General features: G+C 39.8%; 1 protein-coding gene across 1 annotated transcript; it reads left to right on the forward strand.

Annotated features, from left to right (window-relative positions):
• The first annotated feature begins 2835 nt into the window (after positions 1-2835).
• lin28aa (lin-28 homolog Aa) lies at positions 2836-10072 on the forward strand. Its single transcript, XM_086309947.1, has 4 exons — positions 2836-2866; positions 3379-3551; positions 7350-7534; positions 9853-10072. The coding sequence occupies exons 1-4, from the start codon at positions 2836-2838 to the stop codon at positions 10070-10072; spliced, it is 609 nt and encodes a 202-aa protein (XP_086166073.1).
• Positions 10073-14904: the final 4832 nt, after the last annotated feature.

Consider the following 14904-nt stretch of genomic DNA (forward strand, 5'->3'; position numbering starts at 1 on the left):
AACAGTCAAAAAGATTCATGGCTTTTACCTTGTGATAGGAATGTTCTTCCTACCTCAAAAAGACTTGCTATCATTCACGAGAGATATGTTGGACTTTCTTTTCTTTGGACAAATTATAGACTAACACGTTGTTAATAACAGTTTGAATTCCCGCAGTCATTTTCTGGCAAATACCGGAAATCCGTTTTTGGCAGACGAGAAATAGCAAAAAAAAGTATGTTTTGATGTGCTTGTAAAAGACGGATAGGGAACTCATTACATAAATGTGGCTTGTTTTCCATTTTTTAAATTAATAATGTAAGTAGTATAACAGTATTAGCTGTTGTTGTTGTTGTGTAGATCTTCTTTTTTTTGGGGGGGGGGGGGGGGGGGGGGGATTGTAAATAAACCTTGTCGCAAATATAATAAAGCGCCTCCTGTCGTCAGAACAAGGTATCTTTGCGCTCTGTTAGGCTTTTGGCATTCAGCTATATTGTCCAAAAGCAGTGTCTTTCGGTCATGCTATTAGGTAGCACTTACGGCTCTCTCACCCCACTATTGGAAGTTCTGACGTCCTGACACTTTATTAGATTGTTTTCTTTGCACAAGAACTCCAACATGAAGTGGCAATAAAAATATTCACGGCCTCTGTGATCATTAGCCAAACCTCTGTAAAGATAAATGTAGTCAGTTAGTGAACTAGTTAGTAAATTATGCAAAAACATACAACTCGTGCCTTCGACTTATACCACTAAAAACACATTTTTCAAACGAAATTACAAAACTAAAAGTAAAAACTAAAATAAATACTAAAATACTGTTGATTTAAAAAAAAGAAAAAAAGAAAATAAAGAAAATAAACGTAACCACTGATTAATAATTTTCTTCTCTTTCTTTCTTTGAGCATGAAGTGCAGCTTCCATATTAAATTAAAATATATTATCCTGGGGCCACAAACACGCGTTTTGTGGGTCCACAAGAGGTCGTTGTGGTAATTGTGATAAACTGGGAGCCACAGCCTCCTCTCAGTCATCAATCACATATTTCCATTTCAACAAATAAGTAAGTAAAATACAACAGAAAACGGGTATATTCAATATTATTTAGTATTACCAATTTAGGCCAAATCAGTGACAGTAATAAATCGTTTTTATTTAGCAAACACACAAATAAATTAGCAAATGCAAAACCCTATCTTTTATATTTGTTGGTGTAGCATAAAGCAAACGAATTACAATTTCAAATACATCCATGTGTCCGTGTTTTATAGACAACAGTATAATACATGTAAACGAACTTTGCGTATTTTTTCCCTTTTCTGCAATCTTATCTGTCATTTCCAAAACCTTTATAAATGTAACAACACATAAACATCACCAGTAATACGTTAATAGCACCTTTTCAATCTTTTTTATTTTATTTTGTTTTTTTAATTTAGGCTGAGATAAATTTGCTTATCCCCCCTCCTGTCTTTAAAGCATCACTCATTTCACAAGGACGCAATTCAACAACACACTTAACGTGATGTGATCGATCACTATTGAGCCATGATTTCGTTTTATTTTCGTGAGGTCGCCTTCTTTTTTTCTTTCTTTTTTGCATAAACTGCTTTGCATGCTTTTGTTAAATCCGAGTTGTTGTTGTTCTCTCTCTCTCCCGTTTTCTTCTTCACGCCTTCATCTTGCTTGTTTGACTCCTTTGAGCTCTTCCTCCTCTGCTGCATGTGGAAAAAAACCGTCCCCCACTCACAATTTCATCTGGATTACCATTAAACCCTCCTAGGAGAGCAGTTACAGGAATCTCTGATTATAAGGAAACCAACACACGTGAGAAGTAATATGACATAGATATAAAATGTAGATATTCAAATCCATTATTATTATTTTTTAAAAGAACATCTCAAACTAATTGCTTCAAGTAGAGTGTTATACACCATTTACTTCTGGCCTTTTCATCTATTACATGCAGCTTCACCTCACTATTTATATTTAAATGAAATGCTTAAAAGCTTCAAGTCTTACACGAAAATGTTTGTTCTAGTATCCGGTTTTATTTAAATAAAAGTTGCATTTTAGGCAGATAAATGCCTCACCCTGCCTATAAAATACATTACAGATAAATTTACAGTAAGTGTAAACTCACTACTAGAACAGATGCTTAGGTTGCAATATAAGGATGTTACACTGGTTACAGAAGTAGTGGTCAATCACAACAACAAAGGTGGTATAAGAATATTATGCGTATTATAGTGATTGGCCACTTCCCATGTTTGGGCTCGTCCATCACGCAATATGCGGTGTATCCCTGGGGACTGTAATTGTGAATCACGTGGACGTGACCGAGTGTTTGGGGGTTTTGTTGGGTGGGAAATGGTCATTTGTATTGACCAACAGAGCTGGCCACTGCAGGAGCGCTAAAAGGCGTCCAAAGAAAGGGGAGAAACGGCAGCAGTGGACACTGAGATTAAACCATAGCTCCCGAACATGGCAGAAGGTATGCTGGCAGGTTTTAGGGAGTTATCTCTGGGAACGGTTAGAGCGCTTTCTGGTGGGGCAGGAATTCGATGTATTGTCTAAGATGTTTTTTTTTTTTGTTTAGCGAAAGGGGGGGGTCGGGGTCTTCACAGAAAAAGAAATTTCTCCCGGTGACCCCCCACCCCTCATTGTTTAAGGGGGATAGGTTGCCAGCCCCCTTTTGTTTACCTCCCTCTCACGCTTTCCCTCTCGCTGCGCAGCTTCTGCGTTTCACAGCATTTTGCATGAAAGTGGCAATCTGCGAGGATTACCCAGTTTGAGGGCTTGTACACTGGATACTGTAGCTTGGGTGCTGATTTTGACTCAAGGCAGAACTGAAGACATGGGTTCCGTTTCTAAGAAGCAGCTCCGAGGTTGGGTAACTTGAGCTACATTTTGAGTTACATTTACTAGTTTTTGCAAGTTAATTGAGTCGTTGTACCTGTGGACTGTGTGCTCGATTGCAGCCGAACGTTTTAACGCATTGTTCACACACTTGAACGTTAAAATGTGCAGTCCGTGTGTCTATCAGTGCTTTGCATTGTCTTTAAAATTTTGTGCATCTTACGGGAAGGGAGAATATTTTTGTTTCCTTTTTGCGCTAATGCACCAGTTCGTTGTGCATTCGCTGAAAAAAGTCGCATGTTTATTCCCCTTAAAAAGTTGGCTATAATTTATTTCAAATTTTGCGAGAAATACAGCCTAATCTTGTTCATTGTATTGATTCGTATTGATTATTGATTGGGTAGCCTAGCCTAAAGGAAATTTTGTATTTCCGTTTTTTAAAACCTTTCAATTTCAAAAAAAACCTTTTGCGTTTTTAAGCATCGTCACCTTCGCAGGTTTAAAGCTTTTCTGTAGTAATTGCTAAATTGTTTCATCGTAGGAGTGTGTAAAACCGAGGAGGATGAAGGACCGAGTCCCGAGGAGAATTCAGAGTCTTTCCACGGGGTCGGTGTGTGTAAATGGTTCAACGTCCGCATGGGTTTCGGGTTCCTGTCCATGACCAGCCGGGAGGGAGAGCCGCTGGACGAGCCGGTGGATGTGTTCGTCCATCAGGTATGATCTGCTTTTGCTCCGACGTGGTGTTTGTTTATTATGTGAAACGCAGCACTGGTGGTGGCGGTGTGTGGACCAGCTCCTTTGCATCCCAATAAAGATATCTAAAATGTAAAGGTAAAAATATGTTTTCCATCTAAGCAAGTAAAATCTCTCCACACCAGGAGATCAGAGATCAATCTTATCTTCTTCCAGTCTTCACTTTCTGTGCTTTTAGACCTAGTCCCAGCAGCAAAGGATTGTGGGCACAAGTTAAAACATTACAACAAACAAAAACTTAAAGAAAGCGAGGTTAATCAGAAATCCAGTCCTTCAACAGGGAGGGCACTGAAAGACATTTAAAGATAAAAAATTGCTACAACGCCGGAAACGTCTAACTGTTAAATTGATGCTTTTGCTGCGCGGTGGGTGTTTCTCCTTTAGGGGAACACGTGTTGCAGCCAGAGGGGAGCAGCGGGCCTCCCTCGTGGTTTTCAGGACGCTGACACAATGTGATGGAGAGATGAATGTGCGGTTTTTGTTGTTCATTGAAGCCAGCGCACTTTTAACAGGCTTACATCCATAAGCCTCCTGAGCTGCATGAAAACTGAGCCATTAAGGAGGAGGAAACGTTTAATTGATCTCCATCTGGAGACGTGAACAATCAGTGTGCATTGTTTTTGTGTGTGGGTGTTTGTTTAGATTTTTTTAACCATTTATTTTCCACCTGCGAACAGAATTCTTTAACACATCATTTGAGCAACCTATTGGGGTGGTATCTAAAAAGGGTTACTGATCCTGATCACTGCTTTTCAGATTAAACACATTTTAAACAGTCAAACTTGAGGTGGCTAAATACAACACAGTCACCTCACACACTTTTCCCCCCCACCTGGTGCTGCTGTTCCTACTTTTAGTTTTAAAGTAGAGCTTGAAGGCTCATTCCAACACTTTTATTCACCTTAAAGTTAAGTGTTTGAGTTTTTGTTTGTGTGTGGGTGTGGGGAGGTCCCTTCTCCTCCTTTTTCATCTCAGTGAGCTTCTCCATTTCTATCTGATAAGATAAAGGTTTCGCATGTGAATGAGAGGCATTCTCACTAGCTGCCCATTCACCTCAAAGTTCTCACCATAAAGTGATTAAAGGCTCTTTGCCGTCTGCTCAACCCCCTCTGTGTGTGTGGCAGAGGTACACTAGATCTGTAAGTCAGTGTAACACACCAATTTAACGAACACCCTGGTAAATTTCTCAAAATTGTTCTCAAAGCATCATGGGAAGATGTGTTCCTACATTGTAACACTTAGTTTTGATCTGCTTTTTGCATCATTTAGACTTATGCTAAGATTAAATAATGCATAATAAATAAATGCACCTACATAATATACACAGCTATAACACAGGTCTGCCATCCACATTTCATTATAATAAGTTTGCATGTCCTCTCAAGCAGGTCTTGCTCGTTTCTGTCTTCCTGTTGCCTACTGATGATGATGCATATAGAAACATTTAATTGTTCTGTGGAACAGCTCTGATATGTTTTTTGACTATACACAGGAAGCTGGTATTTGATTACTCATATTGCAAACCAAAAACATCAGTTCAGTTGGCAGAAATGTAGATTAGTGCTCCAGCAGGCGCAGGGACTCAAATGAAATTAGAACCAGCGCAGGTGCCATCAGTATAGATTCATACAAACGGTCATATGCTACTTAAAAACATTAAAATCACTGTTCAGAGTTATTGAACTGAATGCTTTTTTACAAATGGCCACATGTTTGTCTTTTAGTTTGAGCTTCCATTTGACCATTACTATAATATCACTGGTGTCATTTTAGCCAGTTATTTCTCTTACTGTCTTTTAGAAAACCTGGACACATCAGTGATTAATGTACAGGGGTTATTGCAAAAGAAAAGGCCTCAGTCCTAAAATTAGTGGCCGTGTGTCAAGGAAAATTAACTCCCAGGGTCCTCTGGCCTTTGTGCAGGTGAACAATGGGGCCATGCATTCGAATGAAGCACCCTGTGGCCGTGACCGAGCCCCTGTTTGTCTCAGCGGTAGTCCCTTTATAGTCCCTCACTGCTCTGATGTCTTTCTCTGACTCAGTTGGCTTCCAGTCATCTTCTGTTTACAGGTCCTTCACTTTTAAATGGCCCCATCCTGATTCTGTACCTGCATGTGAGACTAACCTGGTGTGTTGAGGGTCCGTTACTGGGGTAAGGAAGGTCACACGTTGAAGAGGAAATGGTTAACAGTAAGCAGCACAGAGAGGCCTGATGGGACTGGGGCTCTATGGACGTCCACGCAATGCCACTCAATTGTCATGGCTCACCAATCATGTTTCCTCGCTGCTCAGGACGTTGCAGCAGATGCTCAGCTGTGACTCAGTGTTGGAGGATTAGAACACATCACTTTTGTTTGTTTTGTTTCTCACTGATGGGGGTGTTGCTAGTTGGCTCACTTGGACCCCCGCCTGTGTTTGTAACGATTTAAACCTCAGTTTTAACCACTGGTGTGTCCTAATTGTTGTTTAATATAAATCTGCGTTTTGGAGATTAACTACTTGTCTCCTTTTAAATTATAACCTGTCGTGGAATATGATTCCCTGTGGTTTGGGCAAAGAAAGAATGCAGACCGATGGTCGCACGTAATAGATGGATGATAACTCACTCCAAAAAAAAATAAATAAAAGAAAATGGGATTAATGCCTATCAAAACAACCCCGTAATTAATGGATCGGTTTTCCTTTGCCAGCAGTCTGCGGTATGAGTGACTATTTAATCATATAGTCGCACTACGGGAATTTTAGAGAGGGGTTTCCCATGTTGTGTTAGCCAGTCTATGGGATTTATCCTCAAAACTGCACCACACCTTCCCCTTTCCTTCATCTCTTTCCTTTCTTTGGGAGTCCAAAATGTTTCTATAAGGACACTAGTATCTAGAAGATGATCCTATTCAAAGGTCACTTCAGGTGAAGGCAGTATCAGTTAAAATACAGTGGATAAAATGACTGATTAAGCCAAGAACTCGTAAGATCAAAATCATCATTATATCCAAGTACCGATATGAAAGAGAGCTATCAATCATTTTTGCATTCCCGAAACTTTTATCTTCCACCTCTTTCTGCCAAGCAACTATTCATGGAATGTCACCCTGACCCCCAACCTCACAGAGAAGCTTCACCCCACCCCCAACTCGAACACCAACCCCTGCATCCTGCAGTTTAGGGTTAGTGGTGGTGGTCAGTGTGTTAGAAGAGCTTTGTGATGTGGGTGGGAAGAGGGATCAGGGTGGGGGCAGCAGTTTGGAATTTCTTTTAAAGGGGGGGATGGGTTGAAGGTTATCCCCACCAGGTTTACTACTCAGACAACACCAAATAGACAATGCAGCGTTAGGGAAACAGTGCTTTGAATTGCAAATCGGTGTGTGCATACTGCTGAGTAGAGTGGGAACAGCAAGCTTTGGTGCTTGTTTGCTCATCATCAGGTGAGGCCTGGCAATCACCTTAAAATACTAAATGCCTGATAAGCGCAGTTGGCCTCTGATGATATCACACCGTGAGGAATGAGTGGGGGTTGATCTCAAGGGTCAAAGTCTCCACAGGCTCAACGTGGAGGTGATTTGGTGTGATATTAGGAGTTGTAAAACATCCAATTATCACTCTATATATCATACAAGATATCTACATGTGATGGAGAAACACATCGTTTATCAATCAGCACTCTCCCATGTTGCAAATGCTTTATACACTTGAATGGCCAGAAAACTCATTCATGAAACAGTTACGCTCATGATGGAAAATCTCCCTATGTTCCCTTTTCAGAGTAAGTTGCACATGGAAGGCTTCCGCAGCCTGAAGGAGGGCGAGGCGGTCGAGTTTACCTTCAAAAAGTCATCCAAAGGTCTGGAGTCACAGAGAGTGACCGGACCAGGTGGCATCCACTGCGTGGGCAGTGAGCGGAGACCCAAAGGCAAGAAGGTCCAAAAGCGGCGTTCAAAGGGGGACAGGTACGCATGGATGAACTGGGACACGACAAGAGAAATATCTTTAATTTCTTTCAGTTCCATGTTCAATTATTTGAAGCATCTTGGTGTCAGATTAAAAAATAAAATTTGTGAAATACTTCTATGGTACACTATATGCAAACTGTACTAATAACAGCAGAAAAAACATCACTAACCCAATAAAAATAGCTCTAAAGCTAATTAAAATTAGCAGTAAAACTTCAACACTCATAAACTTTACACAGTAACACAGGAATAAAATATTTCAGTTTTACTTTTTACTTCTTTAACAACAGCAAAAAATAAATAAATAAATTTTAAAAAAAATCCTGCACTTTTTTTGTTGAGTTTGAAGTAGATACACAATGATGTTGTAGTTTCTCCCTATTTTGCTTCCTCTCCCTTGACCCCAACCCCCACATCTAGCCCTAGTAAGGGTCACATCAGCAGGCTTGACGTGTGACCTGGATCAATAACTGTTTAAATCTGCTGGCCCCTGGTGAATTCAAACCGACCCACTCTCCATCTCCTCCAAAACCTCCTCTACCAACCTCATTTGATAAAAGCGTTGACTTCAAAATAACTTTAAAATCCTGTTTTAAAAATCAAGGTGCTAGTTTGATGTTATCAAAATAAAATATGTCGATTTTTTTAAAAGGCGTTTCTAAAAGAAATTTAAAAAGTGATAAATTTAATATGTCAGTACTAATGATTAATATGTTATAAACGGAGAAAACATCAGCTTCTGTTCAGAAGGGGAAAAAAATTCTCATGAAGATCAAAAGGCAAAGGCAACAATACCCCTCCCAGCAGAAGAAAAAAGAACTAAGGGGGCCTTGATACTCGGGATAGTCTTTGAATATTCATTTAATGCAGGGTTAGAGGTGTATCAACTTTACCCCCTCTGTCAGTTGTGATTACAGCCAGAGAGTAGTGAGTGTGAAAACAGATCATTACTGCCTCAAAGAGTCCTGGGAGGGCTGCTGTGTTCAATACCTCTCCCTAGACTGTGCTGATCCAAAGATATCATTCCCCTTCAGTGTATTTCATTATGCAACACTGGATTGGGTTTCATGGATGTATGCGTGTGAATAATTGATCATATTTATTACCTATATGGAGATAATTATATCAATTTTCGCTTCACCGGGGTAAAACACGGCACCTTTTTGAGGGTATTTGTACATATACATCTATATATTTATATGACTGAAACAAGGGGAAAAAGCCCTCCTGTCCATTTAATTGATAACAGATGTAAGAGCCCTGCCAAGGGGGTGAAGGGTCACTGTTGTCATGGCAACGGTGTATGAGTAAAAGCAAGAGAGCTGGGGGGCTGGGATGGGATTGGGGAGGGGTTGGGGGTCAGAGTTCAGAGGTCATTACTGCAGCTTTTTTAGACAAAGGGACCACTTCCCCTTCCTTCCACTTGCCTTCTGATGGATGCTGATGTAGGGAGCTTCTGTGATGTGATGGTATAGACCTTGACACCACCCCCAACGACCACAGCTACAAAGCCACACTGACCCTTTGGCAGCCGCCCTTATCCAACCTTATCTGGTGCTACAAAGGTAGCAGAGGGTCCACAGAGCCACATACTGACCGCCCCACGCCCACAACCCATCTGTCTTCTGCCCCTGTACGCGTGGCCATGCTATAGATTACAAACGGTGGACAGTGGGCACCTTATGGTCCTACCTTTGATACAAAAGCATCTCAAGCGGTTCACAAAACTTAAAGATCCATGGTAACAAGGTCCGCATAAAAATACCAGGTTTGCCACCCAATTTATGTCTTCTAAAAACCCTCCTAATCAAAACAGACGCTACTGAAATTTAATGGTATTTTTGGTCAAATAGAAAACTTTTAAAAACATTTCCTTCTACTGTTTCCCTAAAGACTTAAAGTATGACCAAATGCAAACTCATTCATTTTAGGTGACATGTTGCCATCTAGTGGTAACTTAAAAGCTTTAAGTTGAGGGCTTTACATTGTAACTTGCTGCAGCTTGAAAACCTCAACATGCAAAAATGTCTCTTAGTTGTCACATTAGTTACTACTTTTTGGTTGGTATAGAGTTTGATATCAAGCTGGAACATTATCTGACCTTAAAATGTTGTTTTCAGATGTTTAATCACAAGCAGAGTATTATTGTATCACAACATTGTGATACAATAATACAATAATACCACATAATAGGTTGCTTCATCTCTTCTGGATATGGAAGCTATATCATATCCAAATACAGAGATATACTTGTGTTTCCTGCTTGTTTTCTTGAGACCACTGCAGGTTCAATAGACGTCTTTCTATTCTTTCAGATGCTACAACTGTGGAGGCTTAGACCACCATGCCAAAGAGTGTAAGTTACCTCCCCAGCCAAAGAAGTGCCACTTCTGCCAAAGCATTGACCACATGGTTGCCAGCTGCCCAATCAAAGCACAACAGTCTTCACCGGGTTCTCAGGGAAAACTGTTCTCCTCCAAAGGAGACGAGGAGGAGCACAGCCAGCAGGCACCACCTACCGAGACCTCTGATTAAACACAGGATCCGACTCTGGGGAAGCACAGAGGCCAATCAAACTGCTTTGATGGAGTGGAGGGAGACTCAATCCCCTTCCACCTGTTGAAGCTGCTTTTGGAACTACCTCAGGTTAAAAATACTCATGAAGAATGTTGCTGAAGTCTTTTTTTTTTATTTGGTTTTTATTTGGTGTAACACTCAGGAATACTGCTGTACTATTGCACTCAGGACGCTTGCTTAATGTATGAATCACTGGTATTGGGGATTGGAGATTGTAGTGAGCAATGCTATGTAATGGATGATCTTCAGGAGTTTACGTAGATTTCTGTTATATAATAATGTGCCTCTGCTGTGGGCATTATACCTCTTCTTCTTTGAGTAATACTCAGTGTGTTTAGTATAGCTACACTTTTGCTGCCTTACCATTTTGTTTCCTTCCCGACTGTTACACCTCACTATCCGACAGGGCGTAGATGTAACAGTTAGTACATCTGTAATGAATGTTAGAGTTTGCATATCATACGGGGATGGGGGAGGGGTTTGTGAAATAACATTGGGGGGGGGGGGGGGGGGGGGGTTAAGGGTATGTTAGCAATGAATTGGCAGCTGCCAATATTGCAATTGACCATCCAGTTTTCCTGGGGCCAAATGAATGTTAGACCAGAGGTGCTTTCCAGCTTTTGGTCAGGTTTGTTTTTTTAAATTTGTTTTTTGTTTTTTCATTTCATTTTTTGTTCATCCAGTATTTGGCTGGCTATCTAAAAGTACATGGTTTACCTCACTGGTCCATGTTTGGTCTGCTAGTAAATCTATCATCCTAAAAGCCGATGACAAACCAACTATTCTCAGAATACAGCTTCAGAGATTGTGATTTGAACTGGGGTTAAGTCAAATCCTCTTTGCACTACAGTATTTACACCACACCGCCATACTTCCTTAAAGAGTAACTCAACAGTTCCCTGACTTTACTGACCTCTAGCGGATTGACTTGTCACTTCACACGTCGATGGATAGGTTTACCAAACACTTTGTGAAATCAGTCTCTGGTGAGCATACATCAGACCACATCCAAGCCAGGCTCTCAGCCTTTCATATAGTCTCAGAATGGGGGGAGTTTGTGGGGTTATCTTGAGTTGAGGTTGGCGATTATGTCAGGGCTGTAACACATTAAAACAGCTTATGAAAGTGAAAGCAAACTCGGTAGAGCGTTAGAGAAGTGAAGTTAACAGATCTCTGTAGTCTGTTTACCATATATGCTTGAGGCTGAGAGCTCGGTCTAGTGTGCCAACCATAGCCTAGTGTGTCTTTCTGAAAAACTGGTATAGGGTTTCGGTAATTAACAGGAAGAAAGAGGTTGGGGGACTATTTTACAAACCCTGCCCATTTTCTGACAGGAAGTTTTCTTTGGGCACACATACTACACCATACCAGCTGTCATGTGTTGCACTACCTTGGGATAAAACATAGCAATCAAAATATTGACCCAAAGGGGGCAGCAAAAAAAAAAAAAAGGTTTCTCTTCATTTTAAGTTGTTTTCATGGGAGTTTGAACCATTGTCAACTTTCCATGTGAAGTATCTTCTAACTGCAGTGGCTGCTGTGTATAAGAGCGCTGTTTTATAATCACCTCAATTTGGATTTGAAAGAATTTAAACCAATGCGACACAAACCCCGTTACATCTATGTCACTTCTGGTAAGATATTTGATCTGGACTTAAGTTAGTAAAGGGTCTGGCTAGCTCTCCTCTTGCTTGAGTAAAACTGAGGCAGAATCAGACAGTGGGAAGCCTGGTGTTTTTGTTTATATCCACTAGTAGGTAGTTATTTAAGACATTACCTCCCTATAACCCTTAGTAGGGTAGTAGTTCAGGAACACCAAGCCTGCACGGAGGAGCATGTAGGTCTAGCTAGCTAATCAGCATTTTACTCCCGTTTTACAGGAGAAGCTGACTGAGTCTTTTACACCCAATTAATATATATGTAAAATTATTCTAAAACTTTTTTAAAACTATCATACTTATTTATTTTCATCCAAAAGTGCTGCAGCTTCTCCTTCCGCTCCGATTGAAGCCTCGCAGCACTGAATGTTCTAGTAGACAGCAGAAAATTGGCAAATATCATTAAAAGCTACATATGACTTGAGAATACATTGGGGTAATACATTTTTAACATCAAGGTACTCATAATACTTTGTACATATGTGCTTGATAATTCATTGTAATGTAATTTAATATGGATGCAATGCTACAGAAATATTGCAACCAAAAACAAACAATATACAGTGCATACTGTACAGGTACACAATATAGGAACCGATGTTAAATGTGAGGGGTTTTTTTTTGTATGATTTTCTTGTGAGGGTTTTGTTTTTTTCTTTGGTGCACAATTAACCTTTTCAGAGGAGAAGCCCATTGTTGTTAATGCCAAAACCAATGCAATATTACTCTGCACTAATCGTAAAATGCATTAATATTTGTTCTATTCAGTTTAATCACTTTTGAATATATGTTTCCTATTTTATATATATTTTGAATTTTCACAAACTACACACAGTTCAGTTGGTTGCTGGTTGGGAAAAAAAGATACCTCCGCTCTTTAGGCTCATCTCAGGAATTACCAATCTGAAATCTCAGGGAATGCTTCAGATTGATTGGAAGGAGTCATGGGGTGTTCAAGAAAAAGCAGGGATTAAATGCTCATTCGCATGATGTGAGGTGTGTGACGAGGAAGCCAAAGTGAATGTCTTGGTGCAACAGTTTCAGTTTTTTACTATAATACAGTTTTGATTATGAAAACAATGACTACATGATGATGATGTGAAATGATTGTTGCTTTTTGACTCTTTCATATGTCCATGCACCCAGTGTGATGATGTTCTTTATATTTTTTTCCTCTTTCAAATAACTTGCCAATGATATACGATATGAAGAAAATGTTCCACTATTATTGTATTTTTTTTCCTCTATAATCGTTGTAGATGGGTATATAGTAGAATATTGTAAAGGGGCTGGGGTTAGTAGTGTATAATCCGGTGTTGTCTCATCTCAACACATCGATCTTTGGTGTTTCAGACTATCAATGCTCATGACAAAAAGAATGTGTGTCACGGATTGCTTCATACTCTGCTGTTAGTCTTCAAAGTTTGACGGTTGCTAAATTGTTTTGATAAACATTTTTTTAAAAGGATGGAAAAGGTGGCGTGCTGAGAGTTTATTTTTCTGCACACTTTGATTTTTGAATTTACCACAACTGCAGCGCCAGTATGTCATCAAAGTGTCGCACTGTAATCACTCACACTCTAACTGGTTTACGGGAATTTCAACACTGACCAATAAGGGTAACTGAAAGTATTTGTTTTCAAAATATCACTTGGAAACTAAGGAAGGTCATTTCAGACTTCTGATTGTAACAAACCTCTTTGGCCCCTCAGTGGTGTGCTGTTGTGATTTTATTGTCAGGTGTTGGGTTAGATAGGCTTTAAAATCCAAGGACCCACCCATGAGACTGTGTGCTCAGAGTAACTTTTGAAGCTCATCAAGGCATCCTGTAATACAGTAGTGTTAACTTGTGCTTTTAATGGTACATCTTACTTGTGACCGTCAGCCATTTAATTTGTGGTGCTGTATTTTATCAGGTAATGGCTACAGCTACTTTTAGAAAGTGATGAATGTATCAGTGTTTGTTTCCATAGAACTACACTTAACTTGATCTCAGGCAATTTAATGGCAAGTCTGTCAACGATGAGCAGCATGTAGGATTTTCAAAGTATTACTGTGATTATGTTTTATACATTATATGTAAAGATCTGCTCCGTTTCCTAATAAATATGTTAATATTCATGATTTTTTTAATGCCTTCTTACTCCAATCACCCAGTCACAAGACTTATCACACTCACTAAAGTATTAACAAAACTTAGAAAAAGTACCAGAAGCAGTCTAAAGGTTTTCCAATACATGAAAGAGTTTTCCATTGACAGAATTAAATTAGCTGGTACTTAAATATCACCTTTCTACTCAGTAGAGTGCTTAAAGTGCTTTCTACTACAAGTCTTATTCTCACATGTATTCAGTTTTATCTATGCCTAGGTGTTTGCTCAGATTCACACACACTTGCCTGATGAAGATGCTTCAGCACTGGAGGAATCCACAATATTCTGATTGGTAAATGGTCCACAGATTCCCATTGGTAGTGGGGTAAAAAAGCACATACTAGAAGATGCAATGCTGAATCCTGAAGCAACCTTGAGCATTCGTTAATTGCACCTTGGAATACAAGAACTTCAGAACTACCTTAATTCTTTGTGGCACTGATTCAACAAGGTGGTGAAAACATTCCTCAGATATTTTACTGACATCACAATGACATCATAGCACCACAGAGATATTGCACATCCATGACTCAACCTTTCCATTCAACCACATCCCAAAAGTGCTTTATGGAACTGAAACCTTGTGAGTGTGGAGGCCAAGTGGAGGAAAGCAGTCTGAGATGATTTGAGCTTTATCACATTGTGCATTATCTTGCCTGAAGCAGCAATCAGAAGATGGGTGGATGTTCCTAAGGGAAAAGAGAGTCAAACTCAGTACAAGCAAAGTGTACCTAATAGAGAGCCCAGTAAATATATTTAAGTAGGCTAAGAAATTCTGTGGAACTTGAGCATGTTACATCGCAGTATTGTCGTAACCCACCCATGTCTCGTGATGTTCTTAAGTATGACTCAGTAAAGGAAAATAAAAAAGAGAAAACTGAGTAATCCGTTCCAATAATCTATTTTCGACATTTCCCTTCCCTGAAGCGAAATACTGGAAAAAAAACCAACCAGTTCCTCATATTTATTTCATCCAAAAA

Source organism: Aulonocara sp. 'chitande type north' Nkhata Bay, linkage group LG11 (assembly GCF_057382095.1).
Source record: "Aulonocara sp. 'chitande type north' Nkhata Bay isolate Kocher_YH1m ecotype deep benthic linkage group LG11, A_spYH_male_GT1.1, whole genome shotgun sequence".
NCBI classification, from domain to species: Eukaryota; Metazoa; Chordata; class Actinopteri; order Cichliformes; family Cichlidae; genus Aulonocara; species Aulonocara sp. 'chitande type north' Nkhata Bay.

Bases quoted from the DNA above. Each gene is read 5' to 3' on its own strand.
- lin28aa (XM_086309947.1), top strand. From the start codon at position 2,836: ATGGGTTCCGTTTCTAAGAAGCAGCTCCGAG. The intron at 3,552-7,349 runs GTATGATCTGCT...TTCCCTTTTCAG, and splicing joins TGGATGTGTTCGTCCATCAG to AGTAAGTTGCACATGGAAGG. The intron at 7,535-9,852 runs GTACGCATGGAT...CTATTCTTTCAG, and splicing joins CGGCGTTCAAAGGGGGACAG to ATGCTACAACTGTGGAGGCT.